The following is a 12978-nucleotide window of genomic DNA, read 5'->3' as shown; positions in this document are numbered from 1 at the left end:
CCCACCCTTTAACGGTCGGAGTCCCTCAAGGGTCAGTTCTCGGCCCTCTTCCGTGCTCCATTTACACTCACTCGCTCGGCGAACTCATCCGCTCTCACGGCTTCGACTTACCGTCTCTACGCAGATGACACGCGGATCTACATCTCCGCCCCCGTCCTCTCCCCCTCCCGTCGGGCTCGCGTCTCCTCCCGCCTCCGGGACGACTCCACCCGGATGTCGGCCCGCCACCTAAAACTCAACGTGAGCGAGACCGAGCTCCTCATCTTCCCTCCCGAGCCCGGTCCTCTCCCGGACTTCCCTATCACCGTCGATGGCACGACCGTCCTTCCCGTCTCTCGGGCCCGCGATCTCGGGGTCATCCTTGACCCGTCTCTCTCGTTCACCCCACGCATCCGATCCGTTACCGAGACCCGCCGGTTTCACCTCTACGATATCGCCAAGATCCGCCCTCTCCTCTCCACCCGAACGGCTACCTTACCGCTACGGGCTCTCGTTACATCCCGGCTAGACTACCGTGTCGGCCTTCTCTCCGACCTCCCTTCCTCCTCTCTCGCCCCGCTCCGGTCTATTCTTCACTCCGCCGCCCGGCTCATCTGCCCGCAGAAACGCTCTGGGCGTGTCGCTCCCCTTCTTAAACACCTCCGGGGGTTGCCTATCGACCTCCGCTCCAAACAAAAACTCCTCACTCTAAGGCTTCGAGGCTCTCCGTCACCTCGCCCCCTCCTACCTCTCCTCCCTTCTCTCTTTCCACCGCCCACCCCGCACGCTCCGCTCCTCCGCCGCCCACCTCCTCGCCCTCCCTCGGTCTCGCCCGTCCCGCCGTCGACCCCCGGGCCGCGTCCTCCCGCGGTCCCGGAACGCCCGCCCTCCCTCCTCACCTCCGCCAGACTGATTCTCTTCCCCTCTTCGAAACCCTACTTAAAACTCACCTCCTCCGAGAGGCCTTCCCAGACTGAGCTCCTCTTCTCCCTCTACTCCCTCTGCCGCCCGCCCTTCACCTCTCCGCAGCTAAACCCTCTTTTTCCCCTTTTCCCTCCGCTCCTCCCCCTCTCCCTTCCCATCCCCACGGCACCGTACTCGTCCGCTCGACTGTATATATTTCCGTCACCCTATTTATTTTGTTAATGAATCGTGCATCGCCTCGATTCTATTTAGTCGCCATCGTTTTTACGAGACGTTCTTCCCCTCGACTCTATTTATCGCCATCGTCCTCGTCTGTCCGTCTCCCCCGATGAGACCGTGAGCCCGTCGAACGGCAGGGACCGTCTCTATCCGTTGCCGACTTGTTCATCCCAAGCGCTCAGTACGGTGCTCTGCACATAGTAAGCGCTCAATAAGTACTACTGAATGAATCAATGAATGAATGAATGAACCCGCGACCTCTGACTCCCAGGCGCGGGCTCTTTCCACTAAGCCGTGCTGTTTCTCGTAGCTAACATCTAACTGGGGATCTACCAGATAAATCTTAAGAGCCGGAATATTCCGGGAATGGAACTGTGATTACTGATAAATAAATAAAGCAATAAGTAAATAATTTATAATAAAAAATGATAATAAAGCAACTTTCTAACTGGCGAAAGGGGCAAAAGCGGATATGGATTTTCTAGGAGGCAGTAAGAGGACCACGGGGAACCACGTTCGGTGCTTTCCAAGCTCCGCACGGGCGGGGTGCGTGTCTGCTAATTCCGTTGCACTGGGCTCTCCCGAGCGCTTAGCTCAGCTCTCGGCACCTCGTGAGCGCTCGAGAAATACGACCGATCCAACGATTCCGAAACAGACCCGCCGATAAAAAAAATCACCCAATTCACCGGCCCAGACATTCCGTCGACGGACCCGTGACCGGCAGCCACGCTCTTCCGCTCCGGGAAAGAGGACAGGAGTAGGCGGGAGAGGTACTGGGTACGGAGTGAGTGGTACGTAGGCATAGGAGAGAGATGCGGGTTTCGGCACAAATCCCTCTGGACCGTGAGCTTGTTAGGGACGTCGAACGCGTCTACCAACTCTGGCGCATCGCGGTCTCTCTCGAGACTTCGTACGCGCTCGATAAAGACCACTGATTAGTTCATTCTGGTCTCTCCGCCGCCCTAGAAAGGAGCTCCGACGTCCGTGAAGACGAGAGACCGGAGGATAAGAGCGCCGCCGCCGCTCTTCTCACCGAACCGAGATGGCTGCGTTCCGCGGCCAGGGCGGTGGGGGTGGCCCGATCGGGCGGGACGCTGGCTCGTCCGCCGGAACAGGTCAGGGAAAACCGATCACCCGAAAGAGCCGGGTATCTGTAAAGAGGTAGCCCGGCGTCGCGGACGGAGCCCGGGCTCGGGAGTCAGAAGGTCACGGGTTCTAATCCCGGCCCCGCCACTTGTCCGCTGCGTGACCTTGGGCAGGTCACTTCACTTCTCTGGGCCTGGGTTACCTCGCCCGTAAAACGGGGCCTGAGACTGCGAGCCCCACGTGGGACAGGGACACGTGAGCTTGTATCTACCTCGGTGCTTAGTTCAGCGCCTGGCACCCAGCAGGCGCTTAAACGCCATAATTATCATCATCGTTATTATTAAACCCACTAAAAAATTAAATTAAGGAACAATTATAACGGTCACGGCTCACGGTCTAACCCGGGGAGACGGACAGACGAGAACAGTGGCGATAAACAGAATCGAGGGGAAGGACATCTCATTAAAACGACAGCAGATAAACAGAATCAGGGCGACGTACATCTCATCAACAAAATGAATAGGGCGACGAAGAGATACACTGTTGAGCGGACGAGTACGGTGCCGAGGGGAGGGGACGGGAGAGGGGGAGGAGCGGAGGGAAAGGGGGGAGGAGAGGGTTTAGCTGCGGAGAGGTGCAGAGGGGGGTAGAGGGAGCAGAGGGAGAAGGGGAGCTCGGTCTGGGAGGGCCTCTCGGAGGAGGTGAGCTTTAAGTAGGGTTTCGAAGAGGGGAAGAGAATCAGTCCGGCGGAGGTGAGGAGGGAGGCCGCTCCGGAAGCCCGGGAGGACGGGGCCCGGGGGTCGACGGCGGGACGGGCGAGAACGGGGGACGGCGAGGAGGTGGGCGGTGGAAAGAGAGAAGGGAGGAGAGGTAGGAAGGGGCGAGGTGACGGAGAGCCTCGAAGCCTAGAGTGAGGAGTTTCTGTTTCAGCGCGGAGGTCGACAGGCAACCGCTGGCGGTTTTTAAGAAGGGGAGGGACAGGCCCAGAGCGTTTCCGCGGGAAGATGAGCCGGGCGGCGGAGTGAAGAATGGAGCGGAGCGGGGAGAGACAGGAGGGAGGGAGATCGGCGAGAAGGCCGACACGGTAGTCCAGCCGGGAGATTACGAGAGCCCGTGGCAGTAAGGTAGCCGTTTGGGTGGAGAGGAGAGGGCGGATCTTGGCGATGTTATAAAGGGGAGACCGGCGGGTTTCGGTAACTTGTTTCGATGTCCGTTTCACCCCTTCGAGACCGTAAGCCCGTTACGGGCCGGGATCGTCTCGCTATCGCTGAAACGTACTAGCTGAAATGAAGCGAGGGTCATCCCTCTAGCCTGCTACTCCCTCCCCCGCTCCACATACACCGGATCGTCCTTCTCCCCCACCTTCGAAGCCGAACTCGTCTCACGTCTCCTCCGAGGAGCCTTCCCCGATTCAGCTCTGCTTTCGGCGGGCCCCCTCCCCCCCCCCTCCCGCCGCGCCCTCCTGGCACTCCGATCTGCGACCTCCGAGCATCTGATGTTCGCCCCACCCTCCGCCCCGGGGCGCTCAACTAGGATTCTTTGAATTCTTTCTTATGGACGATTTATGTAGATCAAAAAGTCCCGCCTCCCCCTCCGGACTCTGGGTGGACGGAGCGGGGCGGGGGGGGAACGCGTCCGCCAACTCCGCCCCGTACTGTGCTCCAGGCGGCGTGGCTCGGTGGAAAGAGCCCGGGCTCGGGAGTCGGAGGACGTGGGTTCTAACCCCGGCTCCGCCGCTCTTCTGCTGTGCGCCCTGGGGCCAGACGCCTCACTTCTCTGTGCCTCAGTTCCCTCATCTGGAAAATGGGGACAAAGACCGCGAGCCCCACGTGGGGCAACCTGATTACCTCGTATCTCCCCCCGGCGTGTAGAACGGTGCTTGGCGCATAGCCAGCGCTTCACAAATACCATCACCGCCATCATCGTCGTCATTACGGGGAGGGCCCGAGAAATACCACCGGCTCACCGGCCGAAGCCCGGCGCGCGTTCCCCAATAACAGGTGATCTTCCGGGTGCCGCGGACTCGAAAACACGTCACAGACTTGCTTTAAAAGAGCGATACTCACTTATCGACCCAGAGGACGGAAACGAGCTTTACCCCCGCCTTCTGGGCCTTGTTCCAGGTACTCTGCCGTCCTTCTTTGAACACTACGTGAGTAATGTGCTTGTTAAAAGTTTTCGATACCTACGGAGTCGGTCAACGAAATAAACGATTAGTCGGCACGTAAAATCCATCCGGCCGAAACGGAGACGGGTCGATCCAACGGTTCACGGAGGTAGGAGGGGGCACCGCGCCCAGTAAACGTGGCGCTCTTGTCGGTCGGGGCGGCGAGCGGCCGAGGCTCCGCCAGCCTGACCCCCTTCCCCCGCCCTCCCCCCCGGCCCCCGCTAAACCAGGCCTGGGGCGACGGCTAGGGCCGGAGGGACGGCCGGAGGGACCGCCGAGGATCCCCCGAGGCCACGGAGCCCGCTTCCGACTAGAGCGGGGCCACGGAAGATGACGTTTCTCACTCCCGCCGCGTCTCCGGGACTCGGTCTCTTTGCCTTCCCTTACAGACCGAGAACAGCGACGCCCTGACTCCCTACGGGGCTTTTCAGAGAAAGAGAGTAAGAGCGCCTCCCGTGTCCCCTAGCTCGTTTCTGTTCTTCCAACGTCTCTCCGAGGAAGGAGGAGGCAGGGGTCGTCATCCCCGCCCTCCCAGTGACTGGACTCAGAAAGGTAAATGGGCTGCCCCGGCGTCACACGGCCGGCCGAGCGGGGACCAGAACCCGACTCTCTGACCTGCCTTCTCTCGACTCTTCTTTGGCCCTCTTTCCTTCCGCCACCCTACGGCCCAGTCGGCACGTCCCGACGGGGGAACGGCTGAAACTTTTCAAGGACCTTCCGGATCTGAAAATCGCTTCGCCCCTTTCGGGACCGTCAACTTGGGAGACGGGGCCCACGAGGAATAGGCACGGATCCATCCGCTGGCGGCGGGGTACGACGCGGGGATCCGGATCCTCGAGGGGTGGGGTGGGGGTGGGTGGCTCTTAACTGCAGAGCAGAGGAAAACCGGGGTGGGTCCGCTCTTCTTGCCCACCATTAAGTCTAGGGCCAAGTCTTTACTCGATCTGGAAACGGGTCACCGGGCCGATCCCCGTTCCTCAACCCCACACCTCCTGCACCTGCAATCTCCATCACCCCGGGACGGAACCCTCTCGGAACGACCGTGAACCTACCTTAACTCGAGAGTGTCACTACGCTAATCCAGAAAACGCAACAGTATCTTCTCTGTCGGGATCTAAGATCTCAGAAAGGATCTGCCTTGGAAATATCCTTCGCATCGCTAGTCACACGGGATCGGGAAAAAGCGACATCTGGAAGTCATCTGCTTTCGACAAATGTAAACATCCGTTTCGGGGGCCCTAGCTCTGGGAAGCAAACCTCCTTACGATTCGGTCAGCTTTTCAATCTCCGGGCAGTTCGTGAACGGCAAGTTTCTGACTTTCTCCGAAAGCACAGCTGCGGGCTCCGAGGAGCCCGCGGGAAACTGAAAAATAAGTTGCGATCGGAGTCCTTCTAAGCCCCTACACCACGTCTGCCGTAGTGGACTCTCCCCAGCGCTTAGAACGGTGCTGCGCACACAGTAAGCACTCAACAGACAGGTTGGAAATGAGCCTACCTGCCGGCTGCCAACTGTTCCGAGGCTAAGAACAACTGGATGGAAGCGCTCGGGACGGTGCTGTGCACACAGTAAGCGCTCAGTGAGACCGGATGAGTGGGATCTCTTTGTTTTACTTCCATTAGAGTGGTCTGACGTCCCCCTCTGGACCGTAAGCCCGTTACGGGCAGGGAACGCGTCTAGTTCTGTTGTGCCGCACACTCCCGAGCGCTCGGCAGAGCGCTCCGCACGTAGGCACTCCTGAATACCACTGAGACTGACTGCGACGACCCAGGACGGGGACTCCCAGGAGAGATACTTACAGTACGAGATACCACGTGCCCTCTGGGAAGTCGAAAATGAACGCCACGAAGGATCCATTCATTCATTCGCCCATATTTACTGAGCGCTTACCGTGTGCAGAGCACTGACCTAAGCGCTCGGAGCGTACGCTTCAGCAACAGAGACAATCCCCGCCCACGACAGGCTCGGTCTAGAAGGGGGGAGACAGCCAGCAAAACAAGTCAACGGGCATCGGTGGCGAATTCCCTGCACCTACATACGTCCTCGTCTCTGACTCTGACGCTTTCACTCCCTGGACCGTTCAGGCCTATCGCAGATGAGAGAGGAGCCCGACGCGCAGCGAAGACGAAAATGAGTTTCCTCACCTTTGCGCCCATTCGTACAAGTTGATTTATGAAAGTTTCAGAATAATTTTCCGCTCTATTAGAAGACCACACTTCGACATACGCGACGACATCTGAAAAACAAGGCAACCGGCGTGAAATACAGTTCGCGGGCGCTTCTCGAGGCCCCCCGGTCCGGTCTTCCGATCCCTCCTTTCGAGCTTAAAAATGTCAGTCGGGTTATTTAAACAACAACGGTACAGCCATTCCAAAGAACCGCCTAAGTCGATGTGGCCGCCGGAGTTCTTCGGGAACCCGGTGGGTACACCTCAGTAGTTTTGGTATTCTTTTAGGATCGCGCTGGACTCCGTTCTCCTCCCGAAATTCGATCCTTCGGCGGACCTGATCCAATCACTCATTCGATCGTATCTACTGAGCGCTCACTGGGCCGCGCGCCTTACGGAGGGCTCGGAAAGGACCGAAAGGCCATAAAGAGATAGGATCCCCGCCCAGAAGGGGCTCTGGAATCCCCTTTGATTCCCACGAGGCTGCCGACCTTTAAAAAAATGGAAAGGCTACCCCGACCGATCACACTCGATGGGTGGTACTTAGTGAGCGCTGACAGGGGGCAGAGCGCTGTACTACGCGCTTCAGAGAGGGCACGGCAACAGAGTTGGCGCGCACGGTCCCGGCCCGGGAGGGGTTTTCGTTCTAGACGCTCTTTTCGAAGGGATCTGCGATGCCTGCTCCGTCACGGGTGTCCCTTCTCTCGTGGGGAGGGCCCGGCTCCTGCTTCCGCCGGCCTTTCCCGAGCATTTCCAATACTTCCTCGCACCCGGCGGGTGCTCGGTAATAACCCGAGGAGCAGCGTGGCCTAGCGGGAAAAAGCGCCTGGCCGGGAGGCAGAGGGCCTGCCTTTTAAACCCAGCTCTACCACGTGCCTTCGGAGTGACCCCGGGCGAGGTACTCTGACTTCTCTTCACCTCATCTGTAAAACTGGGATTTTTACACCCGCATCGCGCCCCGCCTGCGACGCGGACTGTGTCCAACCCGGTCCCGTAATTAATGCAGTGACTGACACAGTAAGCACTCGACAGAGCCGATTAAAAGAGAAACCGGAGCACTCTAGATGTCTCCATCTTGTAATTCTAATCAACGGCACGGTTTTTAAAAACCAAATTCGTCTTCCACACAGCATTACCTTTACCTAAGAAAGGCTCTCATTCTTGCAAGGGAATCACAAATACACTCCCAATTCTTAATGAGGCAGAGGTTGCTTATTCTAGGACCTCGCTTCTTCCTTTCGGGGCTGCCTCCCTCTGGGGCTTTTCGACGCTTTTTTACCATTGCCACCGCAGAGGCGAAAGGGGCTGAAAAGCAAACGAGTTCTGTTTTGCCAGTTTAACGTACCGCTTCACGTCGGGTTTGGGGTTAGCCCTTTAAACCCACGCCTCTGGCTCTGATCCACCTTGGCTCTGATAACCGGACTCTACCTGAGCGAGAGGAGGGGTTTCGTAAAATAAATTTTCCTTTTTCCCTGAGTTATTTTAGGAGCGGGGAAGATCTGAGGCTAGTTTAGATCGAGACGAAACCGCATCCCCCTTCTAGACCGCGAGCCCGCCGCCGGGCAGGGACTGTCTCTCTCCGTTGCCGAACTGCGCCTTCTAAGCGCTCAGTACGGTGCTCGGCACACGGTGAGCGTGCAATAAATAAGACCGAACGAATGAATGGAAGCGCGGGCGAACGCTCCCCAAATGTCAATCGGAGTCATCTATCCAGCACTCAAGGTGCAGATCACGGTAGTTCGGAGCCTGGGAGGGAACCCTAGAGTCGGCAGACGCCACCCGGGGACACTCGGTTAATCCCAAGCGCTCAGTGCGGCGCTTCGCGCCCAGTGAGCGCTTAGAGGAGCAGCGTGGCTCAGGGGAAAGAGCCCGGGCCCGGGAGTCCGACGTCCCGGGTTCGAATCCCGGCTCCGCCACCTGTCGGCCGTGCGACCGGCGGCGAGTCACTTCACTTCTCTGGGCCTCGGTGACCTCGTCTGGAAAATGGGGATGAAGACCGCGAGCCTCACGCGGGACCGCCCGACGGCCCCGTATCTACCCCGGCGCTCAGAACGGCGCTCTGCGCGTAGGAAGCGCTTAATACCGACGTTTTCTGTTCTATTTTATCTTTTAACAGATACGGTCGAATGGTCTGACCCGGCAGTCTGTGAAATCAGTTGCATTTACTGAGCACTGACTGGGGGCACAACGCTCTAGTAAACATACCTTGTCCCGCCAACCTACTTACTGGGCTTCACCCACCACAGACACCCTGACTCGCGCCCTCCCTCCCGCCTGGCATTCACTCCCCGTTCGGATCCATCCGACCGCTGCTCTCCCCACCGGCAGAGCCCTGCTAAAATCACATCTCCTCCGGGAACGACGATAACGACGACGGCGCTTCTCAAGCCCCCACCACGTGCCGAGCGCCGTCCTGAGCGCCGGGGAGGGTGGAAGGTGATCGGGTCGTCCCCCGTGGGGCTCGCGGTCTTCACCCCCGTTTTACAGGTGAGGGAATCGAAACCCGGGGCGGCGAGGCGACCCGCCCGAGGCCACGCAGCCGACGAGCGGCGGGGATCTGAACCCACCGCCTCCGACGGCCCAGCGCGGGCTCTTTCCACTGAGCCACGCCGCTGCGTCTCTGGCTTTCCTCGACTCACCTCTCCTCTTCCCATCCCCTTTCCCGCCTGTCCCCGTTAGGTGGGCCCCGCTCCCTAAGAAACAGCGGCACGTATTCCGTGCTCGCCGCGTCAACAGCGCGATCCGTCCGTCGGGGGGGACTTACCGAGCCCCCACCGTCTGCCGGGCACGGAACCAGTGACAGTCCAGAGGGGCGAGACACCCGTCAGATTGTGGCTCTCCGCACGGGTGCCGCGGGGCCGAGGGAGAGGAGATCAGCAAGGGCTTAAAGGCTAATAATAACGTCGGTACTCGTTAAGCGCTCACTACGCGCCGAGCACCGTCCCACGCGCCGGGGGCGAGCCGGGGTCGTCGGGTTGGCATTGGTTAAGGGCTCACTATGTGCCGACCACTGTTCTAAGCGCCGGGGGGGAGACACAAGGGAATCAGGTCGCCCCACGGGGGGGGGCTCGCGGTCTTCATCCCCATTTCACAGATGAGGCGACCGAGGCCCAGAGAAGCGAAGCGACCCGCCCACGGTCACCCGGCTGCCGGGTGGCGGAGCCGGGATCCGAACCCATGACCTCTGACTCCCAGGCCCGGGCTCCTTCCGCTGAGCCACGCTGCTTCTCGCGGGTTGTCCCCCCGTGGGGCCGGTCTCCATCCCCGTCTGCCGGACGAGGTCGCCGCCGAGGCCCAGGGAGGCCGACGGGCGGCGGGGCCGGGATTGGAACCCACCACCTAATGATAATAACGTCGGTATCCGTTAAGCGCTGACTGCGTGCGGAGCGCCGTCCCGAGCGCCGGGGCGGACACGGGGGAATCGGGTCGTCCCACGCGGGGTTCACGGTCTTCATCCCCATTTTACAGATGAGGGAACCGAGGCACCGGGAAGTGAAGCGACTTGCCCACGGTCACCCAGCCGACAAGGGGCGGAGCAGGGATTCGAACCCGTGACCCCCGACCCCAGAGCCCGTGCTCTTTCCGCTGAGCCACGCCGCTTCTCCGTTAAGTGACTCGCCCACGGTCACACAGCCGAGCCCACCTGGCAGAGCCGGGAGTCGAACCCACGACCTCTGACTCCGAATCCCGGGCTCTTTCCGCTGAGCCACGCCGCTTCCCCCGAGTGCTTCGAAAGTGGGGGGGGGGGGGGGGGGGGGGTCCAGAGCGGAGGGAGGACGCGGGCGAGGGGCCGGGGGCCGTACGGACGCGCACGCGGGCACCGGGGAAGCGGGGCTCCCGAGGAAATCGCAGGAAGGGATCGGCAGGGGAAGACGGGAGCGGGACCTCAGATGACGGGCAGTCCCGGAGCCGAAGGCGGCGGCGCGGCTCAGCGGGGAGAGCCCGGGCCCGGGGCTCAGAGGTCACGGGTTCGGCTCCCGGCTCGGCCGCCCGGCCGCCGTGTGACCGCGGGCGAGTCGCTTCGCTTCTCCGGGCCTCGGTCACCTCCTCCGTTCAAGGGGGATGAAGACCGGGAGCCCCCCGGGGGGCCGCCCCATTCCCCCGTGTCTGCCCCGGCGCCCGGAACGGCGCCCCGCGCGTAGCGGCCGCCCGACCAACGCCAACCCCATCGTTCAAACGGCGTAAGGGGTCTCCGGCGGCCGCGGAGGCGGACGGGCGGCCCCCGGACGACCTCGGGGCGCGGGGAAACGGGGAGGCGGGCGGGGAGGCCGACGCCGTAGTCGGCGCGAGAGAGGATCGACGTCGGGATCTGCGGGGTGGCGGGGCGGACGGGACGGGGAGGGGAGGGCGGGTTTTAGCGACGCCGTGGAGGTGGAACGCCCCCCCCCCCCCCCCCCCCCCGGGATCGGGGAACGGGTCCAACACGTGGGCGGAAGGAGACGAGTCGAGGACAAACGCCAAGGTCACGGGGCCGGGATCGACGGCGTTCGGCCCGGCCCGGCCCGACGGGAGAGACGGGAGAGGACCGGCTTCGCCCGCGGGAATCCGTTCGTTCCCCCCGCCGTAGTCACTGAGCGCCGAACGCGTCCACCGGCACGGTTGGACCGTACTCTCCCGGTGACGCTCGGTAAATGCCACCCATCGACGGCGGGCTAAATGAGTTACCCCGCCCTCACCCCCGCGGCGCTTCAGATGTTCCGGGTTCGGTACCCGTGAATCATCTCAGTGTCCGTCTCCCCCGCCGGACCCTAAACTCCCCGACGCTAAGGGACGGCGACCGTCCACGGCCGCCGGTCTAGTGCGGTTCTCCGCCCGGGGCCAACGCTCCAGATCCTCAGCTGATCGGGGCTGGATTTCAGGGCCGCGAACGGACGGACACCGCTACATCAGCGTACTGAGGGAGCGCTCGCTACGCGCGGAGCACTGCGCCAAGCTCTCGGCAGAGCACGGTATAACGGACTCGGTGGACACCTTTCCCGGGGTGGCGCCGGGTTCAGTCTGCGTGGGGAAGCGGGATTGATAGATCTAAAGTACAGATTTGCGCAGAGGGAAGCAGCGTGGCTCAGCGGAAAAGAGCCCGGGCTTGGGAGCCTGAGGTCACGGGTTCGGCTCCCGGCTCGGCCGCCCGTCGGCCGCGTGGCCGCGGGCGCGGCGCGGCGCTTCGCCGGGCCTCGGTTCCCTCGTCTGGAAAACGGGGATCGACCGCGAGCCTCACGTGGGACGACCCCGATGACCCCGCATCTGCCCCAGCGCTCAGCACGGTGCTCCGCACGTAGTAAGCGCTCAATAAACGCTCTTGAATGGATGAATGAATGAATGAAGTCACTTCGCTTCTCCGTGCCTCGGTTCCCTCATCTGCAAAACGGGGACGAAGACCGTGAGCCTCACGCGGGGGCGACCCGACGACCCCGGATCTCCCCCCAGCGCTTAGAACGGCGCTCGGCGCATAGTGGAAACTATAGTCTCCTAGTGGGTTGAGAAGCAGCGTGGCTCAGTGGAAAGAGCACGGGCTTTGGAGTCAGGGCTCACGGGTTCGAATCCCAGCTCCGCCACTCGTCGGCTGTGTGACTGTGGGCGAGTCGCTTCACTTCTCCGTGCCTCGGTTCCCTCATCTGTAAAATGGGGATGAAGACCGTGAGCCCCACGTGGGACGACCTGATTCCCCTGTGTCTCCCCCAGCGCTTAGGACGGTGCTCGGCACCTAGTAAGCGCTTAACAAATACCAACATTAGTATAGTGGGCGCTCGACGGATACCGACGTCATTATGAACGCCGCGGGGTGGGAGGGAGGGGTGAATAAAGGGAGTGATCCGAGGGCAAGGGCGGCCGCTAATCACATTGAATCGGGGCGACGGGGACACGAAACTCCGTAACTTCGCTAATCTGACCCGGTGGGCACTTACGGGGCGGTTTCTGGGCCGAGGAGGGAAGCGGCCCTGCCCGACGGATGGGGCGCGGGCCCGCAGTCGGGGCCCGGGTTCAAATCCCGCCTCTTGTGCTGGGCTCGAATCCCAGCTCTGCCCCTTGTCGGCGGTGTGACTCTGGGCCAGTCACTTCAACCTCTCTGGGCCTCAGTGACCTCATCTGTAAAATGGGGGTGAAGACCGCGAGCCCCACGCGGGACAACCCGATTCCCCCGTGTCCGCCCCGGCGCTTAGAACGGGGCTCGGCACAGAGTGAGCGCTTAACGGATACCAACGTTATTATCATTCTTGTGTGCTGCGTGACCTCGGGGGGCGGGGGGGGGGGGGGGGTAAAACACTTCTCTGGGCCTCGGTCACCACCTCTGTAAAACGGGGGGGTAGGACGGTGGGCCACGGGGGACTCGCTGCGGGCGGCGAACGCGTCCGTCTGTCGCTGCCCTCTCCTCTCCCGAGCGCTCGGTACGGTGCTCGGCCAACGGTGGGCGCTCAATAAATACGACCGAAGGACAGGGAC

General features: G+C 61.5%; 1 protein-coding gene across 2 annotated transcripts in view; it reads right to left on the bottom strand.

The window, feature by feature from the left end:
- Positions 1-12978, bottom strand: part of MCPH1 (microcephalin 1) — a 269454-nt gene that overhangs the window by 255064 nt on the left and 1412 nt on the right. For both annotated transcript variants that reach the window (XM_029051630.1, XM_029051638.2), the window contains exons 2-3: positions 6518-6609; positions 4275-4393 (exon numbers count right to left, since the gene is read on the bottom strand). In XM_029051630.1, the coding sequence (XP_028907463.1) occupies positions 4275-4393; positions 6518-6609 (211 nt within the window). The remainder of the gene's footprint in view (positions 1-4274; positions 4394-6517; positions 6610-12978) is intronic.

The sequence above is a fragment of the Ornithorhynchus anatinus genome, chromosome X1 (assembly GCF_004115215.2).
Source record: "Ornithorhynchus anatinus isolate Pmale09 chromosome X1, mOrnAna1.pri.v4, whole genome shotgun sequence".
In the NCBI taxonomy this organism is placed as follows: Eukaryota; Metazoa; Chordata; class Mammalia; order Monotremata; family Ornithorhynchidae; genus Ornithorhynchus; species Ornithorhynchus anatinus.
This window is presented reverse-complemented; position numbering and strand designations above follow the sequence as displayed.